This window comes from Dryobates pubescens, chromosome 6, assembly GCF_014839835.1.
Source record: "Dryobates pubescens isolate bDryPub1 chromosome 6, bDryPub1.pri, whole genome shotgun sequence".
Lineage (NCBI taxonomy): Eukaryota > Metazoa > Chordata > Aves > Piciformes > Picidae > Dryobates > Dryobates pubescens.
Genome location: NC_071617.1, coordinates 23,027,695 through 23,050,766, shown reverse-complemented (window position 1 = coordinate 23,050,766; position 23,072 = coordinate 23,027,695). Strand labels below are relative to the sequence as shown.

Below are 23,072 nucleotides of genomic sequence, written 5' to 3'. Positions count from 1 at the left end.
AATACTGGAACAAAACTTCCATTTTTAGCTGATGATTGATTTAGTCTGAAGTAAAAATAATGGGAAATAGAACAAAACACTTTTGATGCCATCAAAATAGAATATTTCAATCAACCTCCAAGTGATTTTTAAATTGTGCTTCATGGGAGACTGAAAATTGTTCACTTTTCCTCCATTCCAGGAAGGAAAAATGTTTAACATGAGGTACTTTCCCATGGAAAGTAAACATTGCTTGCAAGCCAGCTCCAGCCCCTGCTTTATTCTTGCCCCGGTCCTCTGCTTGTCTGATGAAGGCTTGTATCTCTGCAAAAAATGCAGTCATGGGCTGGTTCTGAGGCAAGAACTGTTAGATCTGCGGTGAAAGCAGGATCATGTTATAGAGGGCAGTGGCAGAAGGCAGCAGAATGACTGTGGCCTCTTTGGGGTGCTATTTCCCTATGGGGGAAGCCTTTGTTTCCGCTGTGATCACTGGGGAAAATTGAAGCCCTGGTAGTCCCATTGCTCTCTTTCTCTTGCCCTTCTTCCAAAGGCCTTCTGACATCCTGGGTCTTTTCATGAGTCCCAGACCTTTGCCAGCTCTCACTTACTCCCACCTGCTGCAGCAGGGAGTGGACAGGCAGCAGTTGAGGTCATGGCTAGACATCAGGACCTGGGGACCTGCTCTCCAATCCCAGCAAAACTCAGACCATCACAGGAGGAAGAACAGCTCTGTGTGACAGCCATGCATGAGCCTCAGCAGAAAGACTTGCTGCCTGTGGGAGCCAGGTTGGAGGGGATGAAGGCTTCAGGGTGTTAAATGTTGGGAGGAACGAATGCGAGCATTTTCAAATGCTTCCTCTGCCAGTGGAACAAACTTTTCCCTTAACCATGGGATCATTTGCTGACATATTGCAGGTTTGTTGTGTCAAGGGTAGAGACTAAAGTTTAATTATCAAAACATGGATAAAGGGGAATTTGTTCTCCCCTCATGTACACATCTGGATGACCTTTCAGGTCCCCTCCACATCTGCTGCTTGGCAGTGCTGCCATGAACTGGGTCTGCAGGGCTCCAGGGGAGCTTCATGCCCAGTAGCGGAGGACAGGCACCCCCTCTATCCTCAGCCCTGGGCTGAGTGTTCCATGAGGATAAATACACAACACAGGCAAACAACTAGCTGTATGACAGTTAAAAAAAGCACAAATATTGTCACAGGGCAAAGGCACCCCTGAGGCAGCATTCACTACAAACCCTTCACTGAATGAGCAATAGTTAAATGTTTGTCCTTGCCTCTTTCTTTCAAAAGTAGGGCAAATATCTATAGAGGTCCCAGTGGGGAGGTAATCTAACTTTAACTTTCATACAGTCGAGTAAAACACCCGAGACCTGTGTTAGGAATGCAAGCAGGTCGTCTGAATTATGATTATTCAATTTGGTTTTATTTTAATCTGACATGCCTCTCACATGCTTCATTTAGATTCATCTTGACCTGAAAACTGTAATCTCAATGCCTTTATCCTTACAGGTGATTTATCTTGTTGCAGCATTTGTGGGGTGGTTTTGTTTGTTTGTATGGTTTTTAATATATGTATATAATATTTTAATAGCAAAACCGTCACATTTCACTATCTCAGGTCTCACGAGCGTAGTCTGAGGCCCCTTCCAGCAGCTATCTCTTGGTTTTGCTCTCCCCCTTGTTAATTGGGGCAAGAAGAAAATGAATTAAGAGACGCGGAAGGTGAGAAAAAACACCTCCCTGCAGCCGCAGCGTGCTTCGGATGATGATTGCTTGCTCGCTTCCAAGACAATAGCCGAAGAAATTAAGGAGGGGGAGAAAATGACTGATCCTTCAGTATGAGATAATGGATGAGCCCGGGATGACCTGTTTTTTTCCTTGCGGTGGAGCGGTGCTGAAGACAGAGGGCACCAGCGCCCAGCCCACAGCCGTCGCCCCGCCGCCAGCGCGCCAGCTCGGGGCGGCCGGAGAGCCGCCAATGCCTGCTCCGAGCAGGCTGAGAGCTACTGCCGCACCCGGCCAGGTACGTCTCGGGGGTAGCCCTCCAAACGGACCGCGGGGCTCAGCTGTGGGGGTGCCTGTGGGGCAGGCGGGGCAAGGCAAAAGGCCCTGGGGAGACGGGCTCCGTGATTGCATGGGAGAGCCTACTCCAGGCGGCTGTGCTTGCCTGCGTGTGCGGAGACACAGCCAGGACGGCGGCTCTGCTCGTAGCATCGCCGTCCGCTTGACTGTCTCCAGCTTACTGCACCTCTCGGCGGCCAGCCCCGCCGCGGCCCCGGCTGCCTTGACCGCCGCCGGGAATGGACTGGGGACGGCGGCCAGTCTGGGGCTGTGTGTGCCACGGCTGGTCTCCGGGCGTCGGGGTGTGTGTGTGAGTGAGCGTGTGCGAGCCTGTCTGCGAGTGTGCGTGCGGAGAAACCGCCGCAGCGGCCCCGGGCCGAAGGCAGAAGTTTGCGGGGAAGCGCCCAGAGGTGCCTGCGGGAAGCCGAGCCAGCAGTGACGAGGTCGGGACAGCGGGACAGAGGTCACCACCACAGAGGGGTTGACAGGACAGCGGGGCAGCGAGCTGCTGAAAGCGGCCCCCGACGGAGCGGAGGGACGAAGGGCCTGGGTTGGGGCGGGCAGGGGCGGCGGCCAGGAGCTGTCCCGAGTGCTGACGGGGCCGCGGTGCAACAGGGACCGGACCGGCCGCGCTGCACTCCCGGATCTCCGGCGGCGTTGCAGCCGCGCCTCCTGCCCCCCTTCCAAACTGCGTTTCTAGCCTCCAAGGCTAGGTTCGCCGCCGTTCCCCTCCCGAAGCCTGCGTACAAGGCAGGCGTGCCGGCAAGGTACATCAAGGACTTCGCCCGCGGTTGCCTTAGTAACTAATATGTATTTTCACCCGCTTACATGTGTGACCCTGGCTGAATTAGAGTTTTGCCCTCTACACACGGAAAAGTTAATCAGAACTGTAAACTGGTTCCTTTCTGCCTACCTTCGCTGACCTTTAAATGACATTTCCCGTCGCCGGCAGGACAGGTAGTTCGCCCTCTCTTCTCACCCTCCTTTCTGTATTGGGAAATGAAATTCCTGAGCTGAGAAAGAAGGTAGTCAGAAGGCAAGAAGAAAATTCCTTGTCAACCCACTTTCAGGGCTGGGGCCGCTGGGGCCAAGCTAGGACGCTTCTCCCATGAGCTAAGTACCTCGTGAAACTTTCAAAACTTCCCGTGGGCAGAGGGAAAGGTGGACAGGAAAAGGATTGTGTAAACTGAGCATATGTGAGTATGAGTGATCTTATGTCAAGGCAAATAAAGACATATTTAAATCCATCTTGAAACTTCCTATTGAGAGGCTCATGAAGCAAATTTCCCTGATTATTGACTGGACTGCTTTACTGAGCTCTGGTTTGATATCTATTTCCTGATTAGCCTGTTTATTTCCTTTTTCTCTACCACCAGGTTAAAAGTCACTAGTATGACAGCTGCCTTGTCACCTGCGAGAGCAATGCTGTAAGACTTCGCTGTGATGGTATTTGGAACAACCTGAGCATTGGAGGGGGGAAGTGGATGTCATTTCCTTCATGTCCTTAAACCATGTGCAAGCAAGAGGAGCCCATGAAATTCGTAACCTGGGTCTGGATGACATCGTGCAACAAAATGATTGGCGTGCTGCTGGTCTTTTTCCCTGCTCTGCTCCTGGAGATGGATGTGCTGCCCAGGAGTGCCGGGAGGAAGGTGCTTCTCTCCGCAGGCTCCTCGCAGCGGTCGGTGGCTCGGATGGACGGGGATGTCATCATCGGCGCCCTCTTCTCTGTCCATCACCAGCCCCCGGCTGAGAAAGTGCCTGAGAGGAAGTGTGGGGAAATCCGGGAGCAATACGGCATCCAGAGAGTCGAAGCCATGTTTCACACTTTGGATAAAATTAACGCCGACCCTGTCCTGCTACCTAACATTACCCTGGGCAGTGAGATCCGAGATTCCTGCTGGCACTCCTCTGTGGCCCTGGAGCAGAGCATCGAGTTCATACGGGACTCCCTCATCTCCATCAGGGACGACAGGGACGGGGGCACCCGCTGCATCTCCGACTCTCAGCCCCAGCCCCCGAGCAGAGTGAAAAAGCCCATCGCAGGCGTCATCGGCCCTGGCTCCAGCTCGGTTGCTATCCAAGTCCAAAATCTACTCCAGCTCTTCGACATCCCCCAGATCGCTTACTCTGCCACCAGCATCGACCTGAGCGACAAAACGCTGTACAAATACTTCCTCAGGGTGGTCCCCTCTGACACCCTGCAAGCCAGGGCCATGCTTGACATCGTCAAACGATACAACTGGACCTATGTCTCCGCCGTCCACACAGAAGGTAGGTATGGGGCAGCCCACAACCTTCCCCGGGAGCTCCCCCGGTCGGCCCCGGCGCTCTGCGCCCTCCGCGGGGGCTCCACAGAGATGCACCGGTGCTGGGTTACCCACTGGGACCACCGTGGAGCCGGCAGACTCTCCGAGAGAGCACCGGCCTCTGCCCCGGGGACCCCGTCAGGTGAAGAGAAGAAAGTGCTGAGGGTGGGGGTTGTTTCCCTGGCGCAGAGGAGTACGCCCGGGCGCCGCCGCGGTTGCGGACAACGGGAGGGGTTTCAGCAGAGCAGGAAAGCCTGCAAGAAACCGTGCGTCTTCCCGGTAGTCCCGTCCCCCGTCCTCGTTCTCATACAGAGTGGTTCGTGTATTTCTAAATAAAAGTTAGCAGATGCGAGCATCTAGACTCGGAGGTGGCAGCGGCGCTGGCGGCGCCGTGGTGTAGTCCGGAGACTGCCCCTGGGGGGCTGATGCGCAGGTCTTACACGTACAGCCACTACCATCACGAAAGGCTGCTGGCAAAACAGCCACTATCGGCAAGGACTGTTAGATTAGCTGCTGGCTTTGCTGCCTGTGGATGCACTTTCTGGGACTGTGAGCACAAAGGAAGGAAAAGTGAAAATCCCTCTGCAGTCCAAGTAGCATCTGCAAAGCCACGTCCTGTGGGAAAGAAAGGGTAGTGGGTAGTTTGTCAGCAGGTCTGGGCAAGCATGTTTTTGTACAGCCTGAATATTAGTAAAAAAGGATTTCTCTGTACAATCTATTCATAGTCAACAGGTTTTATTAACTTCAAATATCAAAAGAAAAATATCAAAAGTAAGGATATTTTAGGAAGGAGACCTTGGTTTATGGCCTGGCTAGGTGGACAACAGAAGTAATTTTGTTTGAGAGAAAGCAATTCATTGTGATATATTACTGTGACATTCCTATAATCCAGTAATGGGCCTCAAAATGGGATTTTTAAGTACAAGATTGCAAACCTGAGCACCTTCTTGCTACAGTTTTCCAGATATGCTGTTTATCTGATTGTCTCTCTTGTATGGATGTGATTTATGATTCCTTCCAGTTACTGATCTGACTCCACATCTCTCATTCTCACAGAGATGACTGAGTAAAAATAGTTAACAAAATACATTATGATGCATAAATAATCTCCAGGGAGAGTTGGATATACAAAATTCAAAGGTGAATTGAATTAAACTGGGCACCTAAACAGTGAAAGTGTGGCTCATGGTGGTTAGTAAGAGCAGAAAGCGATGACCTGATACTTGCAGTTGGATGAGAAAACAAATTCCTAGCAAGAGCTGGACATGAGCCATTAAGATTCTCTGTTTCTGACAGACATGGTTAGATCTTGTGGAAGGCCAGGGTGAAAAATAAACATGAAAAGAGTATTTTTTTTGGTTGATGTAAATCACCATCAATCCCTTCATGGCACTTCAGAGAGCTGTGCTAACTCACAGTGCCTGAAAAGCTGCCTCAAGGGACCTGGGCGCTCACTCCCGCAGGCTCACTCATTAACATCAGTGAGACTTACTTCTTTTGCAAAAGGTGGCAGCTTATGAAGGCTGTTTATTCATTCATTTTTAAACAATCATTATAAGTAGTCATTTCAGTCATTGCTTGTGAGAAATTTTAAATAAATATCTGTTTTTATGAATATGCTACTGACTGATGAAAAATGCTTGTTGCAAGATCTTTTTATAGACTTTGAAGCAATACTTTTGAAAACAGTGGCTCAGTTCCGCCCCACAAGGCAACAGTCTCCTCTTAGGAAATATCACAAGGACTTTTCAGATTATGCAGCTTGAGATTCATATTTACTTTTAAAAATTAGTATTATTCTGCATGTGCCATAAATTTATTGTTAGATTCAAGCTACAAATTCCACTCAAAATATGTAGCAAACTTCCCAAACTCCCTCCTTTTTATTTTTTCTTATTTAAAGTGAAATTAGTATTCATGAAACTTGGTGTAAATTGTTACATTTCTATCTTTTTAAATCCCATGCATTCACTGTGAGAGATCTGCTAACTGGTTTGTTAAAAGTGGGATCATTCTTTGCAGACAACACAAAGCCACTCTGAATAATAGTCTGCGTGAATAGGAGCTGCTCCATCCATGCTATGTTTGGAAATATGGGGATAAAGTGTAGTTAGAAACATTCCTCCTACACACTTACTCATAGGCCTCTACACTGTCTTTACACTGGGCTGCAAAATGTGCTGGGAGAAATTCTAGGGTATCATAGGTTGAAGAATCACTTTGGCAGGAACTGTGAGAAATGGACACGTGTATAGAAAATGCAGATTGACGCTGTGTAGAAGTTAATTGTTTCGCTTCCGAAGTTCCCCAGATTCAGTCTGATCACCTCTTCAGAGCAGAAAAGCTGCTTAGTTCCTACCCAACCCTTTGTTCTCATGGGGGTGGACAATCCTCAGCTCTTGGAGCCACCTAACCACAAGGGGATGCAATGACACCACCGAGCTGCTTGATTACCTGTGACAGCTAGTCGTGCTCCTCAGTCTACACTGGCTCATGGCAGGGCCTCAGAAGTCCAGAGGTAATGAGCCCTTTCTCAGTCTAAACCATTCAACTCCTCTGTTTATGCTTCCTCTACTCATACTATTGCTGGAGTTATTTCATTGTCCAAACCCATGCTGGTGTACACAACTATACCTTTAAAGAAAATCAGAAATAACCCCCCAAATTGGCACCCACCTTTCTTAACATGAAGCCTACACATCATGAGAATGAAGCTAATAAAATCACCCAGTCTGTAGCATGATGTCTTTAAGTGGTACCCAATATCATACTTTGCATTTGACATGGAAGTTTCTTCTTTGTGTGTGAATACACTAATTAGTGTTAATTAGTGGTGGAGACATTTAACTACATACAGTCTCTATACCCCAGTACATAAAGTTGCATGGAGGTATGCCATACTTGTTTTGAGGTGTGTTTTTTTTACACTATTGTTTATTAACATGTAGAAACATTACACTTGAATAGAAACTTCTCAGCAAATAAAATCTCTTTTCAAAGGCTCACTTAGCATGTGGCTCATTTTAGATTTAAAGTGACATGTGCAACTTCACAGTCAAGAACAAAGAAAAGGGAGTTACTATGTTTGGTTATTTTGTTATGTGTTTCAGTTGAGCATAGTTGCACATCATGAGAGTGCTTTTTTTTTCCAGAGTGGGCAGCAATCACTGAACGATGTGAGAAATCTGTGCATCTGCCAGTGGAAGGTTGTGTGACTGTATAGTAGCTGCAAGGCATTTTCAAGGCTATTATGTTTTTATGATTTTAAAAATTCTTCAGAGGTAATTCAGTGTTGGAATTCTTGGCTTGGAAGTAATTCATAGCTGGAGATGCACATAAGGGAATGTCTCTAAGCCAAGACTTCATATGGAAATCAAAGACATCAAAAACACATGTGTTAAATTGGGCACAATCTGCAGTATGCTAAGGACAGAAGGAACTCTGCTTGCTAAGGGTTACTTTCCAAGAGAGATAGTCTGGACTTTGAGAAATAATCTCAGAGTGGTATTCTCAATTTACCAGGCAGTCACTGGTTGTTTGATAAAACTGTGAAGAATTACAAGGGGACTCTTCCTTCCTTGCCCAGAGAACAGACATTAGGCTGCCCCCCAAGATGAAGCAAGATATGATAAGAAGATGGGCACCACATTTGTGTTGTTTTGATGCTGGAGGCACAGAGATTAATGAGGTTGTCTCCAGAAAATGCAGAGCAGCTGTGAGATTGCTGTCTGCTAGAACAACTTCCAAACCCCACAGAACACCTGCACACTGGTTAGTGATCAGTACATAGTCTCCACTAAATCCCTCTCTTCTAGGTGTTCTTATACATGAAGCAGGAGATGATGATATAAGAAGACCTTTTATCACCTAATCTTCCAAATGCATCACTTGTGAATAAGCAAATAAAAATTTGAATATGTAGCATGGATCTGTTCAAGTGCCATTTGTGATAATGGACTATTCTTACATTTCAGTGTACAAATATGCCTTTCTAAGCAAAATTTCTAAGCAAATTCTCCTTCCAAGAAATAAACATGCAGACTTTGTAGAAACATCTTTGGAAAGGGAATGATTAAGGCAATTGCCCCAAATTTTGATTGGGTTTGGATTAGTTTTAATAAGGGTACTGAAATGTTTCTGGTCTTGAACAGTTTTCACAGAATCACAGTCTGTTAGGGGTTGGAAGGGACCTTGAAACATCATCTAGTCCAACCTTCCTGCTGGAGCAGGATCACTATCACCTACACCAGATCACACAGGAATGCATCCAGGTGGGTTTTGAATGTCTCCAGAGAAGGAGATTCCACACCTGCTCTGGGCAGCTTCTTCTGGTGTTCTGTAACCCTCACAGAAAAAAATGTTATCCTCATGTTTCCATGGAACTTCAACCCATTGCCCCTTGTCCCATCATTTAGCATCACTGAGAAGAGTCGGACTCCATCCTCTTGGCACTCACCCTTTACGTATTTATAAATATTAATGAGGTCACCCTTCAGTCTCCTCCTCTCCAAACTAAAGAGCCCAGCCTCCTCAGTCTCTCCTCATAAGGAAGATGTTCCACTCCCTTAATTATTTTTGTAGCTTTGCACTGGGCTCTTTCAAGCAGTTCCCTGTCCTTCTTGAAGTGAGGGGCCCAAAATTGGACACAACATTCGAGATGTAGCCTCACCAGGGCAGAGTAGATGGGGAGGAGAAGTTCTCTTGACTTCCTAACCACACCCCTTCTAATACATCCCAGAATGGCATAGGCCTTCTTGGCTACAAGAGCGCATTGCTGGCTTGTGGTCATTGTCAGATTTGTGTTGCTAGGCTGTTCCTTTGCTAGAATATATGGCTTAAAATGGACGATGGTGAAGCAGATGGGACCACTGGAAAGACTTTCAGATCAAAGTAGATGGTAGGTAGATTATCTTCACAATGATTTTTGATAACTTGACTGCTGCACATTCCCCATGTACAGGAAAGTCATAAGCATGGTTATATATGTTTGAAAGAGGACGGAAGGGAGGGAATCTTCCACTTTGTTGCAAATTTCACAGGAAATAAGTTCTTTCAGTAGCACTGAATAAAGTGGCTTTAGAGGTGCTAGACAATACTTCTGTTTAAAGTTAGGTAGGGCAATAAGCATCCAATAGTTCAAAGGAATAGTTTTCATACAATTGTGTTTAATTTCTTACAAAGTGTTTCTACAGCTGTTATTAAAAATGTTCTATCAGTAATTCCATGATGCCTCTCAATGATTGATACTTTCTGATAAAATTATGGTCATGTAAGAGAGAAAAGCAACTCAAATTCAATGATTGAAATGTTTAAGTTTGCAAATATTTCTACTGGCTTCAAGAATCATAACAATGCTTTTAGAGGTTAACCTTATTAAGTGTTTTGAATTGTGCCTAAGATGTGTGTTCACAAACGCATATTGCAAACTACTTTTTCTGCCATTTGCCATTTCTTCAGTAACCATCTTCAGCTGCTGTATAATAGGAAAAAAAGAGAGAGGTGTCCCAAGAAGGACAGAAATTATTTTGAAAATAAGTGTGGATGAGAATATTTCCTGAGTCAGCTGCATTAATTGTATTTATTAGAAGGTGCTGGTAGAAACATTCATATTGATTCAGGTTGACAGAACTATTGTGGGTGACAAACACCACGGAGATCAAGACAAATTACTTCTTGAAAATATATTACTTTGCAGTACTCCTAAGTTCACAAACAACCTAGCTTTTCAGCTATGCAACTGCCAGCTGCATGAGTTAAATCAGCTCAAAAGACTCATCCAATTTCTGTACCTGCCTTCTCAGCAATATTGCCAGAGTTCATATTTATCAGTCAATACCATGAATTAATTTGAGCTTTACTTCATTTTTTTTTTTCTACATTATGCCTTTGCTTTCAGATTTGTGTGACCCATGATCCTTGTAAACTCCTGTGGGATTCTTGAGTCATTGCAAACTTTTAAAAAAAGTTTAAATGATTTTGGTTTTCTCAAAAATCTGTGTTAAAATGCCTCTAAAATATTCCCTTGAACATATTGTTTGTAATATGAAGGTGCTTATGCTTAGGTTTCTCAGACTGAAAAGCAAAACTTATGTGAAGTGAAATCATGTAACTAGAAGTAGTGTCACTAATTGAGAAAGACCCTTCAGGGGTCTGATGCTTCAGTGAGCTGGTAACTGTAGAGGGAGACCAGAAGCGTTGCATCTGCCACATGTAACCCAGAAAAATACTGATCAAAGCTGTTACTTACTGGTGATCATTGACCCGTGTGAAACAAAGCAGGGTTTTCAGTATATTTTCTGGGTGGCAGGTGTTCACACCATAAGCCATTGTCACAGATGGCAGTAATTAACACCTGAGCTGCAGGGGAAACTGACCAGATACAAACTGCATTAGCATTTCGCCTAAAGAAACCAGCCCTTCACCTGTAGTTATCTAAGGAGTGCTAAGGGATATCAACCAGAGATGGGTAGAGAGAGGTGTGAAGCAAGCAAATGCCATCCATTTGGTAACCAGCTCAGTTTTGCTGGGTAAATCTTCAGACTGGATCTTATCCCAAACAGTAATATTACTATTATTATTATTACTATTAGTGTACATCTTGAAAAACAGTGTCTAGGTCTGGCTTACCTATCAGTGCAGCACAAAGTTGGCTGTGATGGGAGTCTTGTCATCTTTGAAACTGTCATAGCCATTGCTGCCTGTTGGGCTGTGGACACATTTCCTGTCCAGGACAAAGGGTGCCCACAAATAGGATGTTCATGGACCCTAGTGAAGCATAAAGATGTTTAATAAACTAAGGTATGGTGTTTTTTCTCTGCAAAAGCTATGTTGGTTCTTCCCTAACATGGCATATTTATTTCTTTGTGCATGAATACTGGTTTTGTTATGGTTCCTACCAATTAGCTTTGTGCAGAACTATCTTAAATCTACAGAAATGTCATGTCTGTTCTTCATGGCTTAGTCTCTATGCCTCTGTACAAACTCTTTTTTAAAAATGAAAACTGCTATATGAAAATATAAAATTTGTTTTTCCACTGCTTTCATCTGTTTTGGTACTTGGGTCAGTTTAAATGGTAGCAACATACCACAACAGAAGATTAACTGATAGTAGCAATTTGTTAAATTCCATCTTATGGATTTGTTTTAAAATACCTTTTACTGACACTGCGACAATGGTTCTGTCTTATCCTGCCTAAAGAATGACCTTTTTGTGAGAACCATCTCATTTGCCTTCACAGGCAGTGCAGACAGAGGGAATTAATTTAACTTTTCTGTTATGGTTTTATCTTCCCTGAGTGTTCTTTTTATATCACTGGGTATCACTGAATATCAGGCAAGTTTCCCATTTCTGAAATTTTTGAAGAATAGTTAGTTATTAGATTCTACGTCTTTATGTTTCAAAATGGTTTCATTGTGGTTTTGTATTTAATTTGTTAAAGTATGCTCTGTTCTCCTTCGCTCATTAGGACACAACTCGGACTTTTTGAAGTATTTGGGTATTTTGTTTTGTTTTGTTTTATTTTGTTTTGTTTTAATAGCCTTAGGAAATGTACTTTTTCTGCTATTTTGATCCTTTTGGAGGTTTGTCTTTCAGCCTCATATTTTTCTAAGTAGTCTTCATGTAATCTGCTAGTATTTCACTCTTTTGGCTGCTCCTTTTAATGTCCTTGAAAATATTTTTTACATACTTTTTTTTTTTGGTTTAAATTAAATATTATTGTTACTGATTTTTTTTTTTTTCACATGCAGCTTTTTCTGTCCAAATGTGACTAAAGTACAGCCACAATTACAGACGGTTTTTTGGATAGCTAGGTGTTAGAAAGGCCTGGTGTACTGTTGAAGACTAAATTGAATTGCTGCTTCTTTTTTTGAGTTCAATGAACAGATGAGTAACACATATGAAAAATAAATCACAGTCTAAAATTTACCTCCATTTTCCATTACCTAACCTACAGTGTGACAGTGCTACATACAGACCCTGAGCATGTTAGTGATGCTTTGTGACACGTGGGGTGCTTTTTAATGAAAAGTACTGTGCATCACAAGCTGTCCTTTCCTCTTGTGATGTGCCACCACCTGGATGTCTTTTGTCTATCAAATACCAGTGTGACAGAGTTTTACTGAAAAGTCACGGTGTTAGAGAATGTCATGGTCCTCCATTTGAACAATTTTCACTTGTATTCTCTCTTACATGTTTTTAAGCAAATAGATTTCTGAAAGTATATTTGAAATATATTACCAATCAGCAATGATTTATAAGCCCCTTTGGACCTTGATAGAAATGGTGTAATGATCAGTATTTAGCAGTTCTGGTGGAGAAAGCAGAGGAGATCATATTCTGTGCTAAAGCAGAGAGCAAGTGCAGTTGTAAAGCTCTTGATGTGATGCTCACTGAGGTTAGATGGCCCAATGGATCCTGAATGGGGCTCAGCCTGGCTATCCAATGTTACCTTTGTAGGCTATGGAGTTGGCATTCCTCAGAAAGCACAAAGAATCCACAGGGCTTGTGCATCCCACAGCTAGAAAGATTTCCTACTTAATTGAAAGCAATAGAAAATCGTGGGATGGCAAATTGTGTTTGTTGCATTTGCACAGATACTAGATATTAATACATGTATTTTTTCCTTCCAAATAGAAGGCTGAATCTGGTTCACTTCTTCCCGTACAAATTCCCCAGTGAATTTAACTCTTGTTTCTCTTTGCAAATTGTTTGAAGAGCAAACTTTCATTTTTCTTAAATGCAGTCACAGTTTGCAGTTGCCTGACCAGGAATTTTCATCTCTATTCATCTGTGGGTACAGATGGATTTGTACAGGCTACTAAGCTCCCAAACATTTATTTAAACAAGAAGAAGAAGGCACAAATACTGCTTAAGTAACAGCTATTTGAAATCTGAGTAAGTGTTCATAAATGCTTTCTTAAAATGTCTGGCCAGGCTCCAGCGATCATTGAATGTCTTCTCCTGTATGGAGTAGAATATAAAAGATAAATTTGTAATTAATTATCAGGCAATGAGAAAACCTTTCATACTTATTCATTTAAGCCTTTCTCACCCACATGGTGCTGTGGAGAGGCTTTAGTAAATGGTAGTTTGGCATGTAGATCATCATGCTGGGTACTGAAAGATGATGATCCTCCTAGCATGAGCATATTTCTCTGACTGGAAACTCATGTCTTGCAGTCTCAGTGTCTTGCCTGAGCAGCCAATATGTGAAACTGAGCATTGGCAGTGCTATAAAAGAAGGCTGTATTATCAACGTTGCTAAAACTGATAGGATGATTTGAGAAACTGGAAAGTTAAAATCCTCTCCTACATAACTGGTTTAAGGCAATGGGCCAACCTGCAAGTGAAACTACAAGAATGACAGGAAGGGTTTCCAGGAGATTCTTCTGAATTTGTCACTGACCTCAGAAGGAGGTGGCTAATACTCTGTTAAACACATGCCCCTAACCATACATGTGATGGTGTTCTTCAGTGTTGGTATACTGCAAAATCAGAAGATGAGGATGTAGTAAAAGTCTGAGTCTGCAGCATGAGGACAGCAATATGCAAAACTGATGTTATGAAATCAAGTGAAGCTATGAGTATTGGTTTTTATATATTATGGAACCACCAAAACGGACAGTATCGAATTATGCCAAAAATCCGAATGTAAAAGGCAAATGAGCTCTGCCAGACAGCTCTGGCTACCAAGAGAGCAATTCCCAGAAAAATAATGACTATTATTTAGCTGACAAAAAATTGTAATTAAATTAAAAGCAACCAGTGTTACTCTATGGAAAATAGGTCTTCTTGAACAAGCCTGATAATATTCCCTGGTGAAAGTGCAAACCTGGTTGCTACAGATAAAAGTGCAGATGAAATATCTTGGATTTCTGTAGGCACTGAATTAGTATTACAGGATATCTTTATTTTTAAAAGCACTATGCATTCTCAGGTAAACAGATGTTGCATAAATTAAAACTCAGCACACTGACCTCAGCAAGTAAAGAGTGACCATGAAATGAGATTATGTCTACTGCATTGCACAGAGCTTGACAAATGCCTCACTGCCTTCATCAATGATATACAATGCATAACTGCTGACAAGATATGCAGATTTATGAAATGGCAGTTAACTGGGACAAAAGGGAAGGTAAACTAGGCCAAATCTGAAAAAATGCATGCTAATACAGCAAAATGTCAACCATAAATACAGGCATAAAGCATGTATGCAATTTACATAGGAGGATTGTGTTCCTGAAGAAGTCCTGAATATGCTATATGGCTATAGAGGAGCTGTATAAAAAGCAGCCAAACAAGCCAAAATACAAAAAGCTAATGTCATCTAAGGATTGTTTGTATTAATTTTGCTATTCTTTGTTCATTTCTGCTGTCAGTGTTTTAAGAAGAAAGTTAAAACATTGGAAAGAGTTCGGAATAAAACTCTTAAGTCATTTGAGGGCTGCAAAAAGAAAACCACATAGCAGGAATCTAAATGAGCTTAATCTGTCTAGTTTGTCAAAAAGAGATACAGCTTGATTTATCAAAAAATGTTTAATATCCTCCAAGCACACAAAAACAATAGGAAATACAGGGCTCTGTATCTTAATGTTTAAATGCATAACAAGCACCAATTTCTGGTAAGCCAACAAATTCCAAATTAGAAAGAAGAGACAAACATTTTTACTTGTGATGGTGATTAACCACTGGGACAAATGACTGAGGAAAGCGATACATTTCCAGACTTGATGCTGTCTAATCAAAATTTACTGCAGATGTTCCAGTTCAGTTTTATTCAAAATTCAAGGCACTGGGCCCAGTACAGTGGGATCTGGAGTGAATGTATGGGTTGGTATTATGCAGGTGGTCAAATATGAAGAGCTGGCAGTTGTTTTTGGCATTAAATCTTGTTAATTTATGGATAGGTTTGAGTATATAATCAGTCAGGGGGGAAAAAAGTTCTATTTAAACAGTTGTTGTAATAGGGTTTTGGTTTCAGTCATCCTGAAGGCACTACAAACACAGCTTCCAGGCCAAGATGTTAGCAGGTGAAGACGTTTATAACATTATGCAGCAAGGTTATATGCTCTATCAGAAGACACAGGTGTCACATCTTAATTGGTTATTTTCTACTGGTGTGCGTGTAATTAAGGCATACGGTAAGTTAAAATAACAAAACAATAGTCTAACATGTCCAAACAAATTCTGCCAAGTTTCTCCCTTCAGTTACAAGATGTTTACATTCTTTTCTAAGTCAGAGACCAAACATAACCTTCTCTAATTCAAGCAAAGCCAAATCTTCCCCTACAAACCATAGCTTAACTTCATGTGTTTGCACATCTGCTCAGCTGCCTCGGAAAATTTGTGGTATCCTGTATTGTTGATACTGATTGTAAAGGAAGAGAAACTCAGGACAAAATAATCCCCTCCATCAGCTTCTGTTCGCTGTTGTAGTTTACATGCATTATTTTAAGTCAGTATTAGTTCCTTTGCCAGAAGCTACTTGTTATGAATTTTACTAGTTTACAGAGCCCTTAATATTTTTTGTTTGCTTGGGGTGAAATGTTCAGTTTCATGTGGATTTTATGCAACACTTATTCTCTTAAGTGTGACATGAATGTTGGCCCCTCTGACTGAAGAAAACAGCAAGTTTTCTAAAAGAATGCAGTGACATTCTTCTATGGTCTCAGTAATTAGAATACCACTTTGTACGTAAAATGATACAATTCATCTGACAGCCCATGCAAAAGAAATAAAAAAAAAACCTCAACAACAAACCCTACTACACAAGAAAACAAGATGTTGATAGCTAGGATAATTAACATTTTTAACCTAGAGTTTTTCTAGAAAGGAACTCAGTGGTGAATTTTGTGAATATTTGTTTTAACAGAGAAAATACAGGCATTGGTAATTTCTGCCGTCGTATAGTTATAGATGCTGTCCCTTCATGCAACAAACGTCTCAATGTCCTTTTACAAGGCAATTTAGAGTATAGTCATGTCTGAAAACACATTGTTCTTGTCACACCTACTTGAGCTTTTTCTACTGAGTTCAAATACATGTAATATAATGTATTCTGCTTCTGTTATAGCTGTGGTACTGCCTGTGAAGTGTGAAGCAGAAATATGCTGGTACCACAAATATCCAAAGTCATATCACTGTTTTTTATAGTTAATATCCTGAGGACCTATGAATAATAAAATGCTCTATGTTTACATTCAGAACTATGATTCAGCTTTAATAAAGTCACTGGGAGCTATGAAGTTTGGCCATGTATCTGACTCTATGGAAAGAGTCTTTAAGCTGCAGAATACTCTCGCTTGATAATAAAAGGCATGTGAGCATTAGCTTAACTTTAAGCACTTGCATTACAGAGGACAAGAATTAATGATACACTTACAGAACAATGTTTCTGGGGATTGCTCACATCACAGCAGTGTCCAGTGCCTTACAAAGTTTGTCGTGATGTCCTTATCTTACATTAAAGGCAAACTGTAAGGGGCAGGGCTGGGCGGGCCACTAAATGAGTGGCAGACACTCTATATTAACCCCTCCCTCTTCCTAACAAGGAAAAGTAACGAAAAAAGGGAAAGAGAGAGATATGCATTGGAAAATAAAACAAAATATTTAGTTTAATGAAAATAACAAGAATAAAATGAAATATATACAAATATATACAAAGCCAACTTTTAGATGACAATCACGTCACCATCACCACTGATGCTGCAGACAGGCACTGGGAAAGTCTCAGACTGGACTCGGTGGCAGATTGAAACTGGATTCAGGAGCTGGATTCAGGAAGTCACAGATTGAGAGCAAAGGCAGAATAGACAGAATCTTCCTCAGATGCCAGACATTGAAGAAGAGAGCTTGACCCTTGTGACCCCTCAGCTTTATACTGAATATAACATATTTGTAACAGAATACCTTGCTGGTCAGTTTAGGGTCACCTGTCCTGTCTGCTCCTTCCTGCAGATGTGGCCTTTTACATTTTGCACCTGCAATGTGGTACTCAAGATTTAGCAGTTACCTTGGCTTGCATAACAATCCTTGGTACAAAATAAAAAGATGGAGTGTTGTCTCTGCTAGAAGCAGACACTGTTTGTGAAAACATGCTGTTAACTTCAGAAAGTGCTGTTACTTAGAAGACCTGAAGAGTAAACTCACCGAACAGACTTAGTCCTGTTTTACTTCAACCTGAGACACAGGCTTTTGGATGACAAAATAAACGTTTATAAACCTTGTAAAGGTCTGTGTATTGGGTTAGGCTAGAAAGGTATCCAAAGAGCCTTAGAACTGACTCTATCAGAGGACTATGAAAACTGATGAGAGAGCAGACTAAAGCAAGGCCACAGCCTGCTGAAGTAAAAAACCAGGATTTTGGATGTGCTGCTTTGAAGAGAGGCAAAGTTAGTTGCTGCTGTCTCTACAAATTTCAAGGTAAGTAGACAGCTAACTAAATGCTGAAACTTCATCAAGTTTATCCATGTAATAATTCAGGTTTACTTTAAAATATTTTATTTGTTGTGCTTTATTAGTCATATGCTAGAAACTGGATTGCACTACGGTAAATGTCACCCAGATTTTTTCCTCTCTCTTTTTTAATGAATACTTTTAGACTGCTGATTTGTACGTGCTTAAATTCAAAAGCTCAGACAGATGCTAGGTTTTTTTTGTCATAATACATGCAGGAAAATAACATGCAAAGACTAAAAAGAAAGAAACTACTTCTGTGTCTCTATCACACAAAGACTTCCAATGTAAAAGGTTGCTAACTTATTAGTGCTACTAGCTTTTGATGTTACCAGCCTCCTTATACTAGTATGAACTTTAACTTCCAAGAAAACTATCTTAAATTGTCTAGCTTCTAACTCATATTAACTTAAATTTAAAAATACACAGTATTTTGTGAAACAGAAATGTTTTTAAGATAGCAAATTACAATTCATATTCAGAATAGGCACTATGCATGCTTCTATTGTTTAGTAGGCATGTTTCATTTTGTTGCCAGCAGACCATAGAACGTGACTGGGAGCTGCCACAAGACAGCACTGGGCTGCCTTGTTTTGGGGAGAAATTTGTGGAAGTGAAAAGATTCTTATATTGTTATTTGATTTCACCAAATCTACACCTTCCAAAGGGGATAATATACTATAAGAAGCTTCTATCTGCCTCTGCCTCTTTCTCATCATACCATCCCCTAATAAACACAGTCTGTACCATTCTGTATGAAATTTTCCTAGTCTTCAGCTTCCTGGGGAAAGAACAACTCCATGTACCGTTATAGGTTGGGGACAGACCTGTTGGAGAGCAGCACAAACGACAGGCACCTGTGGGTCATAGTGAATAGAAGGATGACCACAAGCCAGCAATGTGAGCTAGTTGCCAAGAAGGCCAAGGGTATCCTGGGGTGTATTAGAAGTGGTTAGCAGGTGGAAAGAGGTTGTTCTCCCCCTCTAATCTGCCCTGGTGAGGCCACATCTGGAATATTGTGTCCAGTTCTGGGCTTCTTAGTTCAAGAAGGACAGGGAACTGTTTGAAAGAGTCCAGCACAGAGCCACAAAAATGATGAAGGAAATGGAACATCTGCCTTATGAGGAAATACTGAGGGAGTTGGGTATCTTTAGCCTGGAGAAAAGACTGAGAGGTGACCTCATTAAAGTTTATAAATATGTGAAGAGTGTCAGGAGGATGGAGCCAGGCTCTTCTCAGAGATGCCCAATGATTGGACAAGGGGCAACAGGTGCAAGCTGGAGCATAGAAGGTTTCCTGTGAACATAAGGAATAACTTCTTCACTGTGAGGCTTTTAGAACACTGGAATGAGCTGCCCAGAGAGGTTGTGGAGTCTCCTTCTCTGGAGACATTCAAAACCTGCCTGGATGTGTTCCTGTGTGACCTACTCTAGGAGATCCTGTTCTGGCAGGGTGGCTGCACTACATGATCTTTTGAGGTCCCTTCCAACCCCTACTATTCTGTGATTGTATGATTTCTCTCCCAAGCCTGTATCTTAGAGCAATTTCTAAGGAGTTCAGTTGTCTATTTACTATTTTCAGAAGGTATTGCATTCTGGAAAAATATTACCCTTATTGCCAAGTCACTCCTTTTCAGTACTGCTCTAAAATCAGAATCCACTTTCAACTTGATTCCATTGATGTCAGTGGAAGGTTTGCCACTGATTTCTGTAGGAAGAATTTTTGGGTATAATTATTACACAATTTCAATGCAAATGTACATGCATAGGAGGAAAATGTATATGTTTCTGAAGAAAGAGGCTTATAAAACAGGGGAGCTGAAGGAACGCCTGTACATCTTACTAACAGAAATAGTAATTCTTTAGTTTGTATTTTTTTCTGTGTAGAAAGACTTCAGGTATAGAGTCTGAAAAAGTAAATCTTCATAAAAAAATGCTTCATGGCAATGTACATTTGAATTTCAGTCTCAGGGAAACTTGGTTTTATGCTGCTACTAATTATCTTTGTTGTGACAAAGGCTAACGTTATTTAGAATAAAGGGGAAAGGATGCCCTCCATACCAACAGGTAAAGGCATACATTTTAATGAACAAGAGGGTAGGGAGGTTGCACACCTGCAAGCACAGATGTTGTAGTCTTAATTTCTGGAACTTTGATTTTATTCAGAGCTTTTAAGTTCTTCGTGCACTAAAGAGTTCTGCTTCATTGGTAATTAGGAATATATCCAGGAGACAAGAGAGAATCAAATATGTTTCACAGTTACATGAAGAAAATAAACAAGTGATATTTTACCTTAATCCTAACTGAGCTTGAAATGGTAATTGGTTGCAGCTCAGCTGTAGGGAAGGTGATTACTTCTTGTATTTATTATGGGGAAAAGTTCTTTGGACAATTGAAAATCAATTATTTCAATGTTTAAAAAATACTTTGTTCTATGGCACTCTTTGTAAGAGCCAAGCAGAGAAGCATGGTGGTGATTTTCATTGTACATGTTATCACACTGATCATGCCATCTGGAAGAGATTCTGTATCAGCTTTTCCTGAGAGAAGAGAATGCCATTTTGTGAAGCATTACTATCAAATGTTACTCTGCTGTATTTCACAAGAACTTTTTCTGTGTTCATTGTTCCAAGTAGTAGGCTGATCCTGGCCAACATCCAACCACTCGCATAGCCACTCACTCACTCCTCCCCACTCCATGCCAATATTATGAGGATAGAAAAAAACCCCAACATATTTTATGACTGCAGAGTACAGGCAGAGGTCCACCTTTAGTGCCACTTGGGCAGATAGAGTCCAACTCAAACCCACACAATTCTTCAAGCATTGTTTTGATGGACTCTTCATATAGTTTAATTGTATGTATACACTTAAGCCATTTTAAAATCCAGCCTGGTAAGTTCGTTAATACTTATAGTTCTCTTGGAATGATTTTACAGAATTTCATTCCTTCTACAATTAAAAGCTGCTTAGCACATTGCTCTTGGTTTTTGCATTGGAGTGTTATTCTTTTTCTTATCCAAGTTTGAGCCCTTGGATAGTTGAGTTGCATCTTCCTGTCTTTCATGATCTTGATGGCTACTCTTTGAAACATCACCAGTTTTGCAATAACTTACAGTGCTGGATATCACTGCAGAAGCAGTCATAATGCTGTGAAATAGAATTAAGGTAGTATGATCTTTCTGTTACTACAGTATCACTCTTACTTTTATAAATAAAATCCAATTCTATTATTTTTAGCCATAGCATCACCTTCAGTGCTTATCTGTTATAATCCCTAAGCCAGGCATTGCCTCCCATGATGGAATCCAAAATCCTGTATGTGCAGCGGTTTTAGTTCCTTAGAGGTTAAATTTGTACGTGTATTTAACTGCGTATGTCCTTGTCTTTGCTCAGTTTACCAAATTACCTAGATCATGCAGCATTAGGAATTTGTCTTCCAATCTTTCTGTCATCTGCAAACATTATTGGTAATATTTTTGTATTTTTTGTTTTTTCAGGTCACCGTTTAATGTTAAGTAGTAAAATCTAAGAACAGTTTCTTATGGGACATAATAAACAGATACCCATTCAATGAGTGTTCCTTCACTGCAAGTATATATTGAAACATACCAGCCAGATACTAATCAATTTTATATATGCAATACTAGTTCTTATAATGCCATATTCATAGCCAAAATGTCATGCAAATTGAAGGCAGACATTCTGTGGAAATCTAACAGTATTGCATTGACATTATTTATAACCAGCCTTGTAAATCCACTGATAAAATATATTTGTGTAACTAAATTTGAAAGATCTCATTTCCACATACACATAATGATTGGCACCTGTTATATTGCCCCACTCCCTTATATTTTTTTTTTTACTGGAGTTCCACGTCAGCTCCTAAGCTATTCTGTCCAAAATGGATGTCAAGCTGACAGAGCTGTAATTACTCAGGTTAACTCACTTACCCTTTTAAAGTATTGCACAACACTGCCTTTGTTGCAGTCCTCTGGCACTTTACAACTTCTGACAGCTACTGAAAATAATTTCTAGTAGTTCAGAGAGCTCATCAGCAACTTCTGTCAGAAGTTATGTGAACACATCCATTTTAAAAAGCCTGCCTTTTGGAGCTCCCAATTGATTTCCTTCTGAACTGGGAAGGGAAATTACCATCCATCATCACCATCAACACCGTGAACACCTTCTGGTATGTATACATTGTCTGTCTCTTTCCCAAAGTGTAGAACATAAAAACGTATGAAATGATTCTTTCTGTCTGCAGCTTCTTTCTGTCTTCTAGCTCTGACCATCATCATTATCCTTTACCAGTGTCCTTTCTTTCATTTATTTTCTGAAGTTCCCAGCTTCCGTTTCCCTGTTACTTTTTGGACTTCCATACCACTGACTGCAGCCAAATGGCAACATTTTCTTTTTCTTTCTTTCTTTTTTTTTTTTCTCCCAAGACAAGAAGGCCAATTCAGATCTAAGCAAAGAGTGTGGCTGGAAGAGCTTACTGGAAGAGGTGACCGAGGCACAGCTCTGCTGCCCAGTTTGTCTGTGCTGTGAGGCAGGCAGAGCAAGAGATTACATATGAAACAGTGACAACTGGAGCCGAGGCAGTGACGGCTCCCAGGAGGAGTGGTCAGGGCTCCCGGCCTCCACATCTTGGGAACTGCCAGGAACACCAAACTGCTGCTCCAGAGTTTTCACCAAGCCCTTCATCCCAGGGCCCCTTCTCCCTTCTGCTCATGATTTTGACAAACTTTGAGTCATCTCCAGTGGTAGAGCTTCCTGCATAGCTGTTATCTGTTGCCACATGTGTTCAGAAGATGGCACATCTCTGATGATGTTTGCTCAGAAAGTTTGCTCAGTCAACACTTGGGCCATTTGAGTTGTGCTTTTAGCTGTGTCTGCAGTTGGATTTTATTCTTGAAGAAAGCTGATTCTCAAGGATATCTCAGGGGAAGAGTGTCTTCCCAGTTGTGACAGATTTCAGTTGTATTAGAAAAAAAAGAAAAATGCTCATTTGTGGTTAAGTAATATTATTAAATAATACTTTTCCCCCACAGCACTCTATAGGTAAGAAACAAAATCGATCATCTCATCTCCCTCTTATTTTATGTACATAAATGAGCATACAGAAATGCTTTGGATAGGTTTGATTGATATACTGGTTTGTATTCATTAATCTCTGCTAAGATGGATTAGCATTACTTAGGAGGGAACACAAAGCCCAATTTATCCACTCAGATTAAGTTGTCAAGAC

The 23,072-nt window shown here is 41.5% G+C and overlaps 1 protein-coding gene across 5 annotated transcripts in view; it reads left to right on the top strand.

Annotated features, from left to right (window-relative positions):
* The first annotated feature begins 1,930 nt into the window (after window positions 1-1,930).
* Window positions 1,931-23,072, top strand: part of GRM1 (glutamate metabotropic receptor 1) — a 190,795-nt gene continuing 169,653 nt past the window's right edge. For all 5 annotated transcript variants that reach the window (XM_054162741.1, XM_054162742.1, XM_054162743.1 and 2 more), the window contains exons 1-2: window positions 1,931-2,016; window positions 3,431-4,328. In XM_054162741.1, coding sequence (XP_054018716.1) covers window positions 3,566-4,328 — 763 coding nt within the window. In that variant the 5' untranslated portion in view covers window positions 1,931-2,016; window positions 3,431-3,565. The remainder of the gene's footprint in view (window positions 2,017-3,430; window positions 4,329-23,072) is intronic.